Below are 12,887 nucleotides of genomic sequence, written 5' to 3'. Positions count from 1 at the left end.
TTTTTCTTATAAATAGTATAAATTATTTTATTTACAGAAACTTGTTACAAAACAAATAGACTATATATTTTTTCTCTTTTAAATATCCAAAGTAATTTTCTATCCCTTGACATTTGTTCATTTCTATACAGCAGCCAACAAAGTCCAGCTGAGATGCTCTTGATTATGTGTACACATTTATCAAACTATTCACACATGGTAACACAGGAGATTGCTTTCAGAACCAAGCTAAAAAAAAAAAAAGCAAAATTCTTTCAAGGCCCTGCATTCACACTGACAATATGTAGTGCTCACTCAGTGATCTGAAAAGGTAAAATGTCTTACAATAAGATGTAAGAATTATTTTCTTTTAAACAATGAAACTTTTAACAATCATTTTTTCAAAGCCCAACTTTTCCCCAACCCAGGACAGAATGGAGATGTTAAGAAATCCCTTGGCAACAGAACTCTTACAGGAAGACAGCTGCCTAAGTTACATTGTTTTCCAAATTAAACATTTTTTTCAATGTTCTCAGAGGTACTTCTTGTATTTTTTTAATACAAAATATTTTAAATATCCTATCTTAAACTCTGTATTTCATGAGTGACTAACCAAACAGCTGCTGGCAGACAATGATTTATATCCCTTGGTGGCACTGGGTTAAATTACTGTGAACCAAAATGTCTTAATTTTAAAATACCTTATAAAAATTACCAGCCTTGATGGCTTTTAACTTCTCCCCTAAAACTTTAGAAATAATATTTAGGTGGGAAAAGCAAACTCCAGAAGTTCAACTCAGCGTTCAAGTCTTTAAAGAAAATCTGTCTGAGCTGAAACTAGGTTCAGGCACTTTCAGCTTTGTTTTGTTGTTTCCTCCATTAATTTAAACCATATCGCATACTAGTAACACAGGTGTGCTCAGAGTGTCATTACACACACACGCACACACACACACACACACGCACACACACGCACGCACACACACAGGACTAAAAGAAAAGCAGTGTGTCACTTAGTTCCATGTAGTCTATCTGGCAATCAGGCAACTGAGAGAAGCTACACCCACTTCATCTGTATTAAACCACTCCCGAGACACTGAAAGGGACAGAGACTTTCACAGAACAGAGGCATCCCTTAACTAAGAGGCAGGTTCTAAACTATTGGCTTGGCAGTGAACCACTTCAAATTATAAAAAGGTATTTATTTTTTATTAATTAATAAATAAATACTAGATGATCTCAATTGTACCAAAACAGGATATCAGAAAAAAAGACCTGTGCAAAAATACATATTTAAATATGTACAATTCATTTTTAACAAAATATGTCTTCTGAAATAGGGATACTTCCATATTTATAATAGAACAAGAAATTCCAAAATAAAGATACAAAAGTAGTTTTTTTTTATAATTCTTTGTTCAGCATTGCAGCACTTTATTTTTGCAGTTTAAGAAAACGGCAGAAGCTGTCATGAATTCTATTGGAAAGAATATAAAAATTATCTTGGTTTTAAATTGACACCAAAGTCTGTCTAGAAACAATCCAAGTACTGCAAATTTGGTTTTTGCAAGTTAATCTAATTAAAAAAAATATTTGTACTCCCATATTTTAAATGGTCTTAATTGTTCATCATCATAAAAAGTAGTTGTCAGAGAAAATAAAATATCTGAACAGTCTAAACTTTAGTAGCACTGTTTAGAATATGTCTGTTTGTGACAGGCAGAATCCAAAATGGCTTTTCCTAATGCCGAGGCTCTGTGTGTTACCCGGAGATATAATGAAGTTCAATTAAAACCCCAGTCTAAGAAATCAAATTGTAACACTAATCTAAGCCTCTACTTTATTCTGAATAAGCTTCCTATTGTGGCTCCTATTCACATCTTTCGGAACAACATGACCTGTCTACAAATTCCATCACTAAAAGCAACTTAATTTATAACCATCAAGTCCCCTTGGCTCTGAGAATAAATCCTACCCACACCCCATTGCACTTGTCACCAAGTAATTACTATGTAACCGATTCCCTCTTCCCTCCTTCCCCACCACCCAGATGGATGGGACAGCCGAGTGCTCCCTCCTAACTCGACCACACAGGCCACCCATGGTCCCTTCTCATAGCTCTCTCCCAGCATCTTCTTAAAACCATTCACTGACTGAATGCATAAGTAAGATTCTGTTTTCCCTCCCTTAAAAATTCAACATTAGCTAAAGTATCTGCATAAAGTCTCTGTGTTCTCACAGAATAAGGGTAAGTGTAGCAATTCACATTATTAGGCTGGTAACCGAGTGTTTATCCATTCTACCTGCTGTTGACTGAAATTCCCTGAAACTCAAGTTTGTAACCTAAGAATTGTGGGGAAGAGGATGCACTGCCTGGGCTCTGCCCAGCCACAGCCAGGACAAGGGTAGGAGCCTTGGGGACTGTACTCTTTTGGCCACTCTACTGTACTCTCCTAAGCCAGAGGACTTGGCTGTCTGTGCAGGAGCTGTGGTACTGGCCCCAGATCATCCCCACATTCACCGGTAGACAACTTTTCAAGCAACGTCTTAACATATTAAATATTCTTTGGGAGTGGGGTACTGAACAATCTTAATAGGGCTTTACACCTCACTGAAGGAAGATGGCTGTCACTATCACGAGAAAGGAGGGTGTGCATGAGTAAACCTAGAGACTCTCACAGAGCTGCTCCCCTCCATGGCACACACAAGGCTCTCTGACCACCCCTTTCTTGGGGGTCCACTCCTCGGCAGACCTGCATCCAGATAAACATCTCTAGTGGCCTGAAGGGGGCTGTGACAGACACAATGACAACAGTCCTGAAGCGGAAACTTACACGAAAGGGGAGTAATGCCTGGGAAATATTTAAGGACATCATAGTAACTTTAAAAAGGCAAATCTTAAAAAGCAGACTGAGCGAGATGATCAGTCCACCCTGACACACTGTCATTAACAAGAGAAGTCCGTCTCTTTGGAAACTCTGCAAGGTTTGCCCCACTTCATGATTTTCCCCTCCCCATATCCAGTGTCCCAACTGCTTTTTATCACCAGACTCGTTTTCCTTCTGCTCCATCTTCCTTGTCTTCTTTCTTCCTTTCTTTTTTCGCACATGTGTTTGCACCATGAAAACTAAGATTCTGAGATACTTTCAACTTAATATCTGGTTATGAGCAGCTTCAAACCAGGTCTTAAGTTTGGAGAACTCGATGAGCTTCTTATCCCATATGACTTGGAGAGGGTCTGGCTGGCCACTATGTCATGATGCACTCACCAACATCAGTATTCTGTTCCTGAACACTGCTATAAAAATATCTAAAGCCAGATATCCTCTAGGAGGCCAGTCAGGATCAACTCCCTCCCCTTTCTTTGGAAAACCTCCAGTCTCCAGCAAAGGTGCCTACCTGCTGGAGAGTGACCTACAGGTGAGCATGTGTTCAAAAAAAAATTCTGGCAAAGAAAGAAGGAGAAGAGCCTACAGTAACGCTCTTGCTAAAACATTCTTTTGCCCAGCCAATTACTTCAAGAGTGGCTCCATGATATGCTGCAAGTTAAAAACAAAAACAAAAACAAAACACAAACAAAAACTTCTCACAGATTGGTAGCAAGCAGTCCAGACCACTGTAACACTGACAAAGCAATCCGGTGGCTGGACTCAATCCAGTGTCCTTTAGGAGTTCTCACTGCTACAGACACAGCTTCAGGAAATCCTTGTCACCGTGGAGCCCACAGGGGTCAGAGAGAGACTCAAAGGCATCGTGGGGTCCAGAGTGCTGAGGAGAGGTGTGGCTTGTCTTCACAAACGTCTGCGGTATTCTTTCCAGTGGTACTGTCAGCTGTCAGGGGCGTGCCTTTGGCTTTCAAAAAAAGGGGGTGAAAAAATACATAAGTAAGTGGCTAAAGGCTGTGCTCCCAAAGTCTACACTAGGATACCCCACACTAAAGTTCCACTGATCTGCTTGGGCCAGGGAGAGCCATCACAGGGCCAGCTTCAAGCTTTGCAAAGACTGACTTCAGAGAACCGGCAACAAGAGGCAGCTGTCTGGGTTTCCAGCGCTCATGTTTGCCTTCTGGTCTAAGTGTTTTCAAATTTGTGACCTTGAAGCCATTCTAGGCTGTGAACCAAGCTAGATGTGCTAACACACAGGATTTTAACAGCCTTCTCCATAAGAAACAGCAAGCCGGGGTTTCTACTTTTCTACAGACAGAGCTTGTTTTCAGACACGGTCTCTCTGTGTGGTCCTGGCTGTCCTAGACCAGGCTGGCCTTGAATGCAGAGAACTACCTGCCTCTGCCTCCAGGTGATGGGATTTAAGACGTGTCACCATGCCCACTTTCAGGGACAGATAGCATTGTTTCAAGTGCTTTTAAGTCATGTGTTTCTCTGAGATTCTTATACAGCTGTGGATCCCTCCCAGCCAGAGAAAACACTCTGTAAGGTTTATATAACATCCCCTGACTGTAAGCCACGGGGACCCCAGGATTTGTGAAGTATAATTAAAAATAAAAGACAAAAGCATCTTAAACACAGAAAGTCTTTCTATAACATCCAAACTTGGACTATCTGGGTCTTCCCAGCCCCATGGGGTAAAGAAAGGGCAGGGGGAAAGCTGGCAGATCATTATCCAAACTGTCCAACAGATACGTAGGCTGTAGTAGATTTTTTTTTTTTTGCCTAGCTCTGCAATATCTCTTTAAACGGGTGACAAGGTAGGGAGCAGCTGCTCCACGTTGGCGGGACCATATTCCACTCCCAGATCTTCCACAGTCACTGCCAGTCCCTGCTGCCTCCAGCCCCACTGCTACCTTCACCTCTCCCATTGGTTTCCTGTGGCTAAGAGGAAGGTCGACACAAGTCTAATGTTCTAACTGAAGATGGTGTGCAGGCTCTAAGCTACAAATGTAGGGACCTCAGCCCACAGGAAGTTTTGAGGGTGATCCTATTATTTCTTGCTGTGTTTATACTTCTGCTACATGAATCATAACTATATGAATAACCACAACATAAGCAAAGCAAAGCTCACATTTGCCCAAGTATCTCTACCCTAAAAGGCTGAACTCACGCAGCTACTTGGAATTTAAGTAGCTACTTCCCCCGTTCATTTTGGCATTGTCAACTCACACAGATATTGCAGAAAAGAAAATTACTATAGTAAATGGCTTAGCATTTTCTGAAAAAGCCTAAGCACTTAGGTTCTGAGGATGAGGGAAAGGGGAAATAACATAAAAGAGAGCCTCACTTTTTAAGTCAGGGCTCTGGGGTGCTGCTGCTGCAATTCCTGTTCGTAAGCAAGGAGAGAAGATATCCTGATGAATGGAATAACAGGATGAGAGATGAGCTGAAGTTAGGGCAAAAGAAGCTGGAAGAAAGAACTCCATGAAAGACAGTTGGAAAAACAAACAAGAAAGCTGGGGAACAGACAAGATACAGCACAAGCAAGTCACGACTACTATGAACCCAGTGAGTCCCCTACTACTGACGGGATGCACAATAACAACACATGTCTTCTTAAGGTATGCCTTGGAACCTTATTTCCCATCTCCCTTGAAAATAGCAAGGAGAAAATGTGGGTGCAATTAACCAGATATCTAAAACTGTTCAACATAAAACAGTTCAAGCTTTTTTTTTTCTTTTTTTAGGTTTAAAGTAGTTGCTTACTAGAATCAGGTTGATTTCAGCCTGGCTTTCTTCACGGGAACACATTAGAGTCACTACACAGACTGAAAATGCTCCCAACTTCCTTCGCTAACAGAATCAGGATACCAGCTCTATGCCTTTGCAAAGGGCACCCCTTCAACATTGCTGTCATGCCTGATGCTCTCTTCAGGCCTAGATGCTAAATGCATGTTTGGTTCTATTCAGTAACATCTCTGAAAGGCATAAGACATTCTGTAGAGATGTTTCCCTTCAGATAGACACGGACTTCCCTTTGTTAAAGATGACTATGAAAGCAGGGCATCCACTATAGGCAAACAAACCAACCCAACCAGTTTTCAGAGCGGACAAGGGACCCCAAAAAAGAGGCAACAGAAACACTAGGAGATCAGAGTCCACTTCCTACCTGATGAAGGAGGGAACTGTTCGTCAGTCCTTGGGCCCCTGGGATGGTGCCTGTGTGTTTCATGTGGACGTTGTTCATGGCTGGCAATTTGGCAACCTTTGTAGGTTTGCTACCACTGTTGCAGACATTGCTAGAGCCCGGAGAGCACTTTCTTTTCTTTCCTATGAGTTTGTCTAGAGGAGTGTGTGAGTGTGCAAAGCTGCCCTGTGAGCTGACAGGCAGTTCACTGGGCTGATGGATGAAGGGCCCGAGAGAAAGAGTGGAGTCACTGCTGTTCACCATCACACTCATCCTCTTGATGGGCTCCGCGGGACTCACGCCAGGAGGAGCCCTTCCTGCTGGCTCATGCCGCAGGCTGGCCGAGTCGGCTCTACTTGTCACACAGCTGAGGCTGAGGCTGTGGGAGGGTGCTGCCGGTGACAGGTATGGAGTCCCAGAGTGCGCCACACAGTTTTTCCTGAAAGAGTCCACGGAATGAGAAGAGGAGGCGGAGGATGACGAGGAGGAGGAAGACTGAACTAACAGCGGGGAACTGCTTTTGCGTTTCTTTCCTGAGCCACCACTGGCACTGCTACCGGCACCGTGACAGTTAATGCTGTTACCAGAAGACTCCTTGGGCCTTACAGACTTGCTAGGTTTCAATTTCTGAGGTTTTTTGGACAGAGGGGAGGAGGGGACTGAAGAGAGGCCGGAGGGTGTGGAGGGGGATGAGGATGAAGCAGAGACTTGTCTGGATTGCATACTGCACACAGGATCCATTGCCCCAGAAACAGCAGGCTGTGCATTGAGAGTGGTTCCATGAGCTGGTACCGATTTGCTATTTGGGGAGATGCAGGTGGACGACAGCAGAACTGGGGATGCAGAGACAGTGGTTGCTGCAAAATAGCTGATCCCACCTTGGGATGTCGGCACAGAATTTGTCCGGTGAGGAATACGGGCAGAAACAGTTGATGTGGTACAGGGCACTGGTGGGATTTTCCTGTAAAAAGGAGATACCACGGTTGAAAATGACCATAGCTAACCATGAACACTTATCATACTATTACTGGCCATGGATGGTTATAGATAGGCATCCCTTTATCACATACTCTGATCGCAAAGATCAATTCAAAACACAAACCAAAACCTGATATATCTTTCCTTCCAACTCTTGATGCTTCCCGGGGGCCTGGAAACACTGTGCACACCTCTCCCCTGCCACAACTCTGGTGGCTTCAGGCTCCACTACAGATCCAGAGCAGCAATCTTTGTTACACGCCACAATGCAAGACGCTGCATGTCCTCACACCCCAAGCATACACCATGACACAAGAACTCCTACATGTCCTCACACCCCAAGCCACACGCCATAACACAGGAACTCCTGCAAGTCCTCGGTCTGGCCACTCTAATTAGCTCTGGCCTCTGCTCATCACTTTAATTTCGACTCATCACTTTCTTAAGACGTCTGCCCCGGGGCAGGAGAGTTGGCTCAGTGGTTAAGAACACTGGATCCTCTTTCAGAAGACCCAAGTTCAATTTTCAGCATCCGCATGGCAGCTCACAACTGTCTGTAATCCAGCTCTAGGGGATCTGACAACCCTAATACAGACATCAATGAAGGTAAAACTAAGTCTGTCCTGACCACCATGCCTTGCTTGCATCTCTAAAGACCCCTGGTGATAGACTTTGTGAGACTGGAAGTGACTTTAACATGAGACTGCAAAGCATTTACTCCGCAGTTGCTGTAACCCACAACGTATGCACCATTTTATCGTTAAGACCTAGAATACAATACTCAAATACTGTGGAACTTCAATCAAAACTAAGTCACTTAAGCAACAGGCAGGCTGTGACTGCTTGCCTAGACATTGCACAGAAGACAAATCCAAGGGAGGCTTTAGGTGGTCCAAGGACGTATGTTTGTAATGTCTGGGTAAGGTACTGAGAGATCCATTTGGAGAGTCAAACATGAGAGATACATGCCCTTTTCTTTTAGCTCTGAGTTTTAAAAAAATGTGACAGCATCAAAGAGAACGAGAACCCAACAAGCCTGACAGCCGCCCTGGAGTCCAGGTGACAACAGGACAAAGCGGCACAGGCCGATGGGGCCAACAGCTCAGGAGTCAGGAAGACGACAACTGCTTGAGCTAAGGGATCAGAGTATTTTGAGCAACACATGACACCTGTACCTATTAAAGACAAACAATAAAATGGGCTGGGGAGACTGTGCCAAGACCACCCTACCTTAGCCTGGATGTGATGGCCCTGCTGACTCAATCACCACCCCAGGGAGCTCCTCCACATTCAAGGGACAGAAGTGGCCTGAGATGTTGCCATGTGACTTCACTACTAATATTAGGAATTAATGGCGGTGCTTGTTCCTACTTTAAAACTGCACTTCTGCATCTCCACTCGGCTGCACATTACAAGCACTTACGCAGCTTAAGCCACAAGCATACTTATCATACAGGAAGTCTCAGGGGGAGCACACAGACGTTAGCAGATTCAATGTGGAGCCTACAGTGAGAAGCCTGGCTCTATCCTCGTGATAGTCACTGATATTACCTAAGAGGTTTTTCAGAAATGTGAATTACCAGACCTCAGCTCAGACAACCTCAGTAGAATCTGTCCCGGAACAACATAACCCAGGCAAGCTCTTGCATGTACACTGCTCACTGGCTGCAGTAACTGACTATGGCCACTAGGTGGCTTGTGAGGCTGGGACTTAAAGACCAGGCTGCCTGAAAACAAATCCTGAGAAAAGAAAAAGGGTTTCTTCCTTAGGCAACGTGTGAACCTCTTGGAACAATGATACAACTGCTTCCTCTTTTAAAAGATCTAACAAGCCAGCTAAAGGTATACAAGAAAACAATAAAGAGAGTGCTGTATGTGGAAAAAGGAGATAGGGGAACTGACACCCCAAACTGTGAAAGCACCTCTGGGTGATGTCTGTCCCATGCCCTTCCCAGATCAATACAGGGGCAGGGTTCACAGAGATCACAGGAGCCTGAGATGGCCTTGGATCACGGCAATGCGCCACAGAAAGGGCTGGGCAAACTCCACTACTGTTCAGAGCACCCAGGAGCTATGAGGGCTTCAGGCTCACATCCTCTTTCTACTGACACCCAAATTTACTGCGGGAGCAACTAAAGGGCAAGGGGACAGGACTGCTGCTGGAATAGGCCTCTCCCAGAAGGAAAGCACTCCTGCTGAGCCAGTACGACAGGACACAGACACTGTGTCAATACCCTGCAGTATCTGAGAGGCCTCTAGGCAGTTCCCTGGGAGAAGTGCTAAGCTCTCTCCCCCAGTACAGTCAGGACTGTGAGAAAAGGTTGCCCAGAAATCAACTGCAGCGCTCCCACTGCAGGGAGCATTTCTACAACACTTATGGCTGGGTCCCAATCCCTCTCAAGCTAGCGCATCACTGAACCACACATATTCCCCATCGCTGCACTGACTTTAAGAACAGGTCACAGGGTTAGGGTGCATGTAGCTCAGTGGGTAGAGTCCTGGCTGAGCGGACATACAGCTGTGGGGCTGATCCACAGCACCACATGAAACCAGGCATGGTGTGCCTGTAATCCCAGCACCCAAAAGACAGAGACTGGAAGATGAGAAGTTCAAGGTCAACTCTGGCTTCACAGCAAGATAGAGGCCAGCCTGGGATAAAAAAGCAGCTTCTGTGGATAAATGAGCCAGAGTTCATGTTAATGGACAGGAGGACTAAGTAATGAGGTGATCTTCCTCACAGATCTTGCCAGAGCAGAGGCCCAAGCCAACCTCAGGAACCCGCTTTTTCAGAACTCATGTCCACACACGCCACTAGGAACAAAACCATTTCCACTCCACTGCTGGCTGCACATCACTTACTGATCCAGAAGGTCAGCAATGTGGACAGGTGTGCTATCCCCTCAGAAAGGAGAGAACTGCAGGAAGAAGGCCAGAGCAACATTGGCTGCCCTCAGTCTACCTGGCATTGCACAAATCCAAGTCCAATAATGTCATGGGGACAGACTTACTGACAAGGCCCCGACCAGCTGTAGCTGACCACCGAGAAACCAGGTGGTAAGAGCAACTGGCCTCGCTACCATCTGTTCGAAAGGTGGACAGGGGGTGACCTGAGAGTCCCCTGTAATAAAATATCCCACTGAACACAAGTTTTCCCCAAATATTCTTCTAAAAGACATTTCGAAGTGAAAAGAGCCATGGAAATGCTCTGCAGAGTGCCCCCCCCCCCCAGTCACAGAAGCCGCAGCAGTGCTACGCTGAGAAGTGCTGCATCGAAAAAGGAGCTTACATGAAACCAAGCTGTGTTTTGGCCAAGGATCCCTTCTTATAAGCTTTTAGTAAATATCAGGATTCATAATGCTATACAGGAGTGTCCACGGCTGGGGTGGCCCAGCTAAGGAAAAATGTAACGCTGCAGCCCAGCCAGCTCACCCCTGCACACACAGTCTCAGTGCTGCCGGGCCCTGCTGGCCTCTCGGGCCTTGTCTCCTTATATACTTGCGCTCTTGCTTCTCAAACCATCACCTTTCTGACTAGGTACCTTCACACATCAGGTTTCTCCTCGGGAAAGTAACACGCCTCACACCAGTGACAGTTTTCCAGACCCACAGTCTACTATTTTCCCATATCAGCTCTGTTTGGAAACAAACTGCCACCTAGCGGCCCCACCACTAACCTACTGTAGGACCTTGTATAAATTAACTAGAAAAAAAAAAAAGGTAACCATAGTCATGTAGCAAAGACTGGTAAAAAATCAATCCCCAGCATAGAGCTAGCTCCCGGTAAGTGTTTTTAGTTCTGATAATGAGCTGTAATCTTTGCTGTTAGCTGGCTTTCTGGTATGATGAGGTCTTTACATGTGGGAGCTCTACTTTGAGCCCAGAACAAGATGTGGCTGCGGAAACAGTAAATGAAAACAGGGGAAGAGTAAATGTTTTCTTCTTCCTACTGCTGGCTAATGGCTACCTCCTCGTTAAGATAAGCAGTCAGTCTTAAAAAATGGAGAACACAACTTAAGAAAATGCATCACTGGGGCAGGTCGGCCCTGCCCCCACCACCAAAAGGCACTTACTTCCATAGCTGTGCATTCAAATGCTTCTCTACCATGAGGTTAAGGGCACATCGAAGTCGGTTCCACCTGGAGTCAAACACGTAATAACCTCTTCCAATCTGCCGGCTCCCAAATGTGCAAAACTGAAAGAGAGAGCAGACACAGTGTACATGCACAGTGAACGCAGCGTCACTTCCGCTGCCAGCAGGGTCCTTTCACATTCAAGAAAGGAACAAGACACCAAAGAAAAGACAGAGCTGAAAGGCCTTGAGTACCAGAACCCATGAAATTTGTGGGCAATAATGGTGGCCATTAATTTTGAGGAAGAGTGAAGGAAAAGCAAGAATAGAAGGCCCCAGAAGGAATACACAGGTGCGCAAGTTCAGCGCCCTGACTACCTGCACTGGGGAGGCCACTGCAAGCAGATGCAGAACTTACCGATGCTGGCTGAGGATGGTGACCTGAATAATGACAGTCCAGTTTTTCAACAGACTCTTCTTTGTCATCACCTTCACCCTCCTCACTGGATAACCGAGAAACTGGCTCAGTGGCAGGCAAGGGAGGGTGTGGAGACTCGTGGCTTGGAGGAGGGTCAATGGGGGTACTCCCACCTTGCTGAGCAGGGCAGCCTGGAGGCCTGAATGAAAGGTACAGCTTAGAACAGTGGTACAAGCTGGTCATCAGCAGCCTTAACTCAGACACATACCTAAAACCACAGAGGATGGAGGAGCAGGCCCACCAGCCCTAAGGCAGCATGATGACTCTGTGTTGTGTGTGTGTGTGTGTGTATGTGAAGCAGGTCCACTAGCCCTAATGCAGTATGCTGACTCCCTGTGTGGGGATGGGGTGGGGGGAAAAGGGGGTGCTCTCCTTAGCATTCCAGTTCGAAGGTGAGTGTCTGTCAGATACAGCCAAAGGCAGCTTATAGCTTTCTGTCCCTCAGAGTCATCTGGTGTCCAAGCCCCTCTTCCACTGTCTATAAAGAACTGGAGAGGATTCTTGGGCTGACTGTTCTTCATATTCCACAGCATTTCCCCACTACTGCATCTGTATGGTCACTGGCAGGGCTCTAGTGTGGGCTTGGGGACAGGAGGGGACACAGCGAGACAGCATTACTACCTCCAGGATGGCCTAGTGGTCCCTAAATAAATCTAACTCTTCAGATGAAGATCTTCATTGAGAAGATGCCAAGGAAGGGGCACAGAAGAAATCTTTTCCGAGACCTGACTATATTCTTGGAAGCCCCCACTGAGCACTCTCTACTGCCTTGTTTCTAAACCAAAGAACTCATGGTGGGCTGTTCTGACATGTCCAAGTACACACTTAGGTTATCCTGAGGGAGATGCTTGTACCTAATGGAGTCATCCCAAGGATCATATACAAGAGTGTGAAATTAAGCAGCAGTAGCAGCCAGGGGCTGACACACCAGCAGAAGCCCTGTGGCCAACTACTAAACAGCACACTGCATCCTTACACCCCAGCCCCACAACCCTGGATCTTTAAATAGGTCCAAAGTCCTTGACTTCAGCTTTGTTGATCATGTACAAGCACATATATACGCTCTACTCACTGTCTCTGAGTTATGTGCACACTAAATTCTTATTAAATAACTCTGACTCACTGCTTTCCAGGCTGCTGAAAGGTCTACTTTATGCTGAAGACAAAGTTCCCATGAGTGAATGAAAACCCATGTTGATAAACAGATGTATGAAGGTTCGTTTCTCACTATACGTCAAAGCCATCTGAGACCCAAAGGAAAGACCAAGTCTCAGCTCTGCTTATCAGGGTTAAGAGAAACCTGGCATAG

At 45.5% G+C, this 12,887-nt stretch overlaps 1 protein-coding gene across 6 annotated transcripts in view; it reads right to left on the bottom strand.

Annotated features, from left to right (window-relative positions):
• Atxn7 (ataxin 7) overlaps positions 1 to 12,887 on the bottom strand; it is a 153,291-nt gene continuing 140,404 nt past the window's right edge. For 3 of the 6 annotated variants that reach the window (XM_075988601.1, XM_075988604.1, XM_075988603.1), the window contains 5 exons: positions 11,519 to 11,717; positions 11,102 to 11,223; positions 6,037 to 7,015; positions 5,215 to 5,281; positions 1 to 3,831 (listed from right to left, as the gene is read on the bottom strand). In XM_075988601.1, the coding sequence (XP_075844716.1) occupies positions 3,722 to 3,831; positions 5,215 to 5,281; positions 6,037 to 7,015; positions 11,102 to 11,223; positions 11,519 to 11,717 (1,477 nt within the window). In that variant the 3' untranslated portion in view covers positions 1 to 3,721. The remainder of the gene's footprint in view (positions 3,832 to 5,214; positions 5,282 to 6,036; positions 7,016 to 11,101; positions 11,224 to 11,518; positions 11,718 to 12,887) is intronic. The other 3 variants (XM_075988606.1, XM_075988607.1, XM_075988605.1) reach the window with 2 other exon arrangements.

This window comes from Microtus pennsylvanicus, chromosome 10 (assembly GCF_037038515.1).
Source record: "Microtus pennsylvanicus isolate mMicPen1 chromosome 10, mMicPen1.hap1, whole genome shotgun sequence".
NCBI classification, from domain to species: domain Eukaryota; kingdom Metazoa; phylum Chordata; class Mammalia; order Rodentia; family Cricetidae; genus Microtus; species Microtus pennsylvanicus.
Note: the sequence above shows the minus strand (reverse complement) of the source record. Positions and strands in the feature narration are given on the sequence as shown.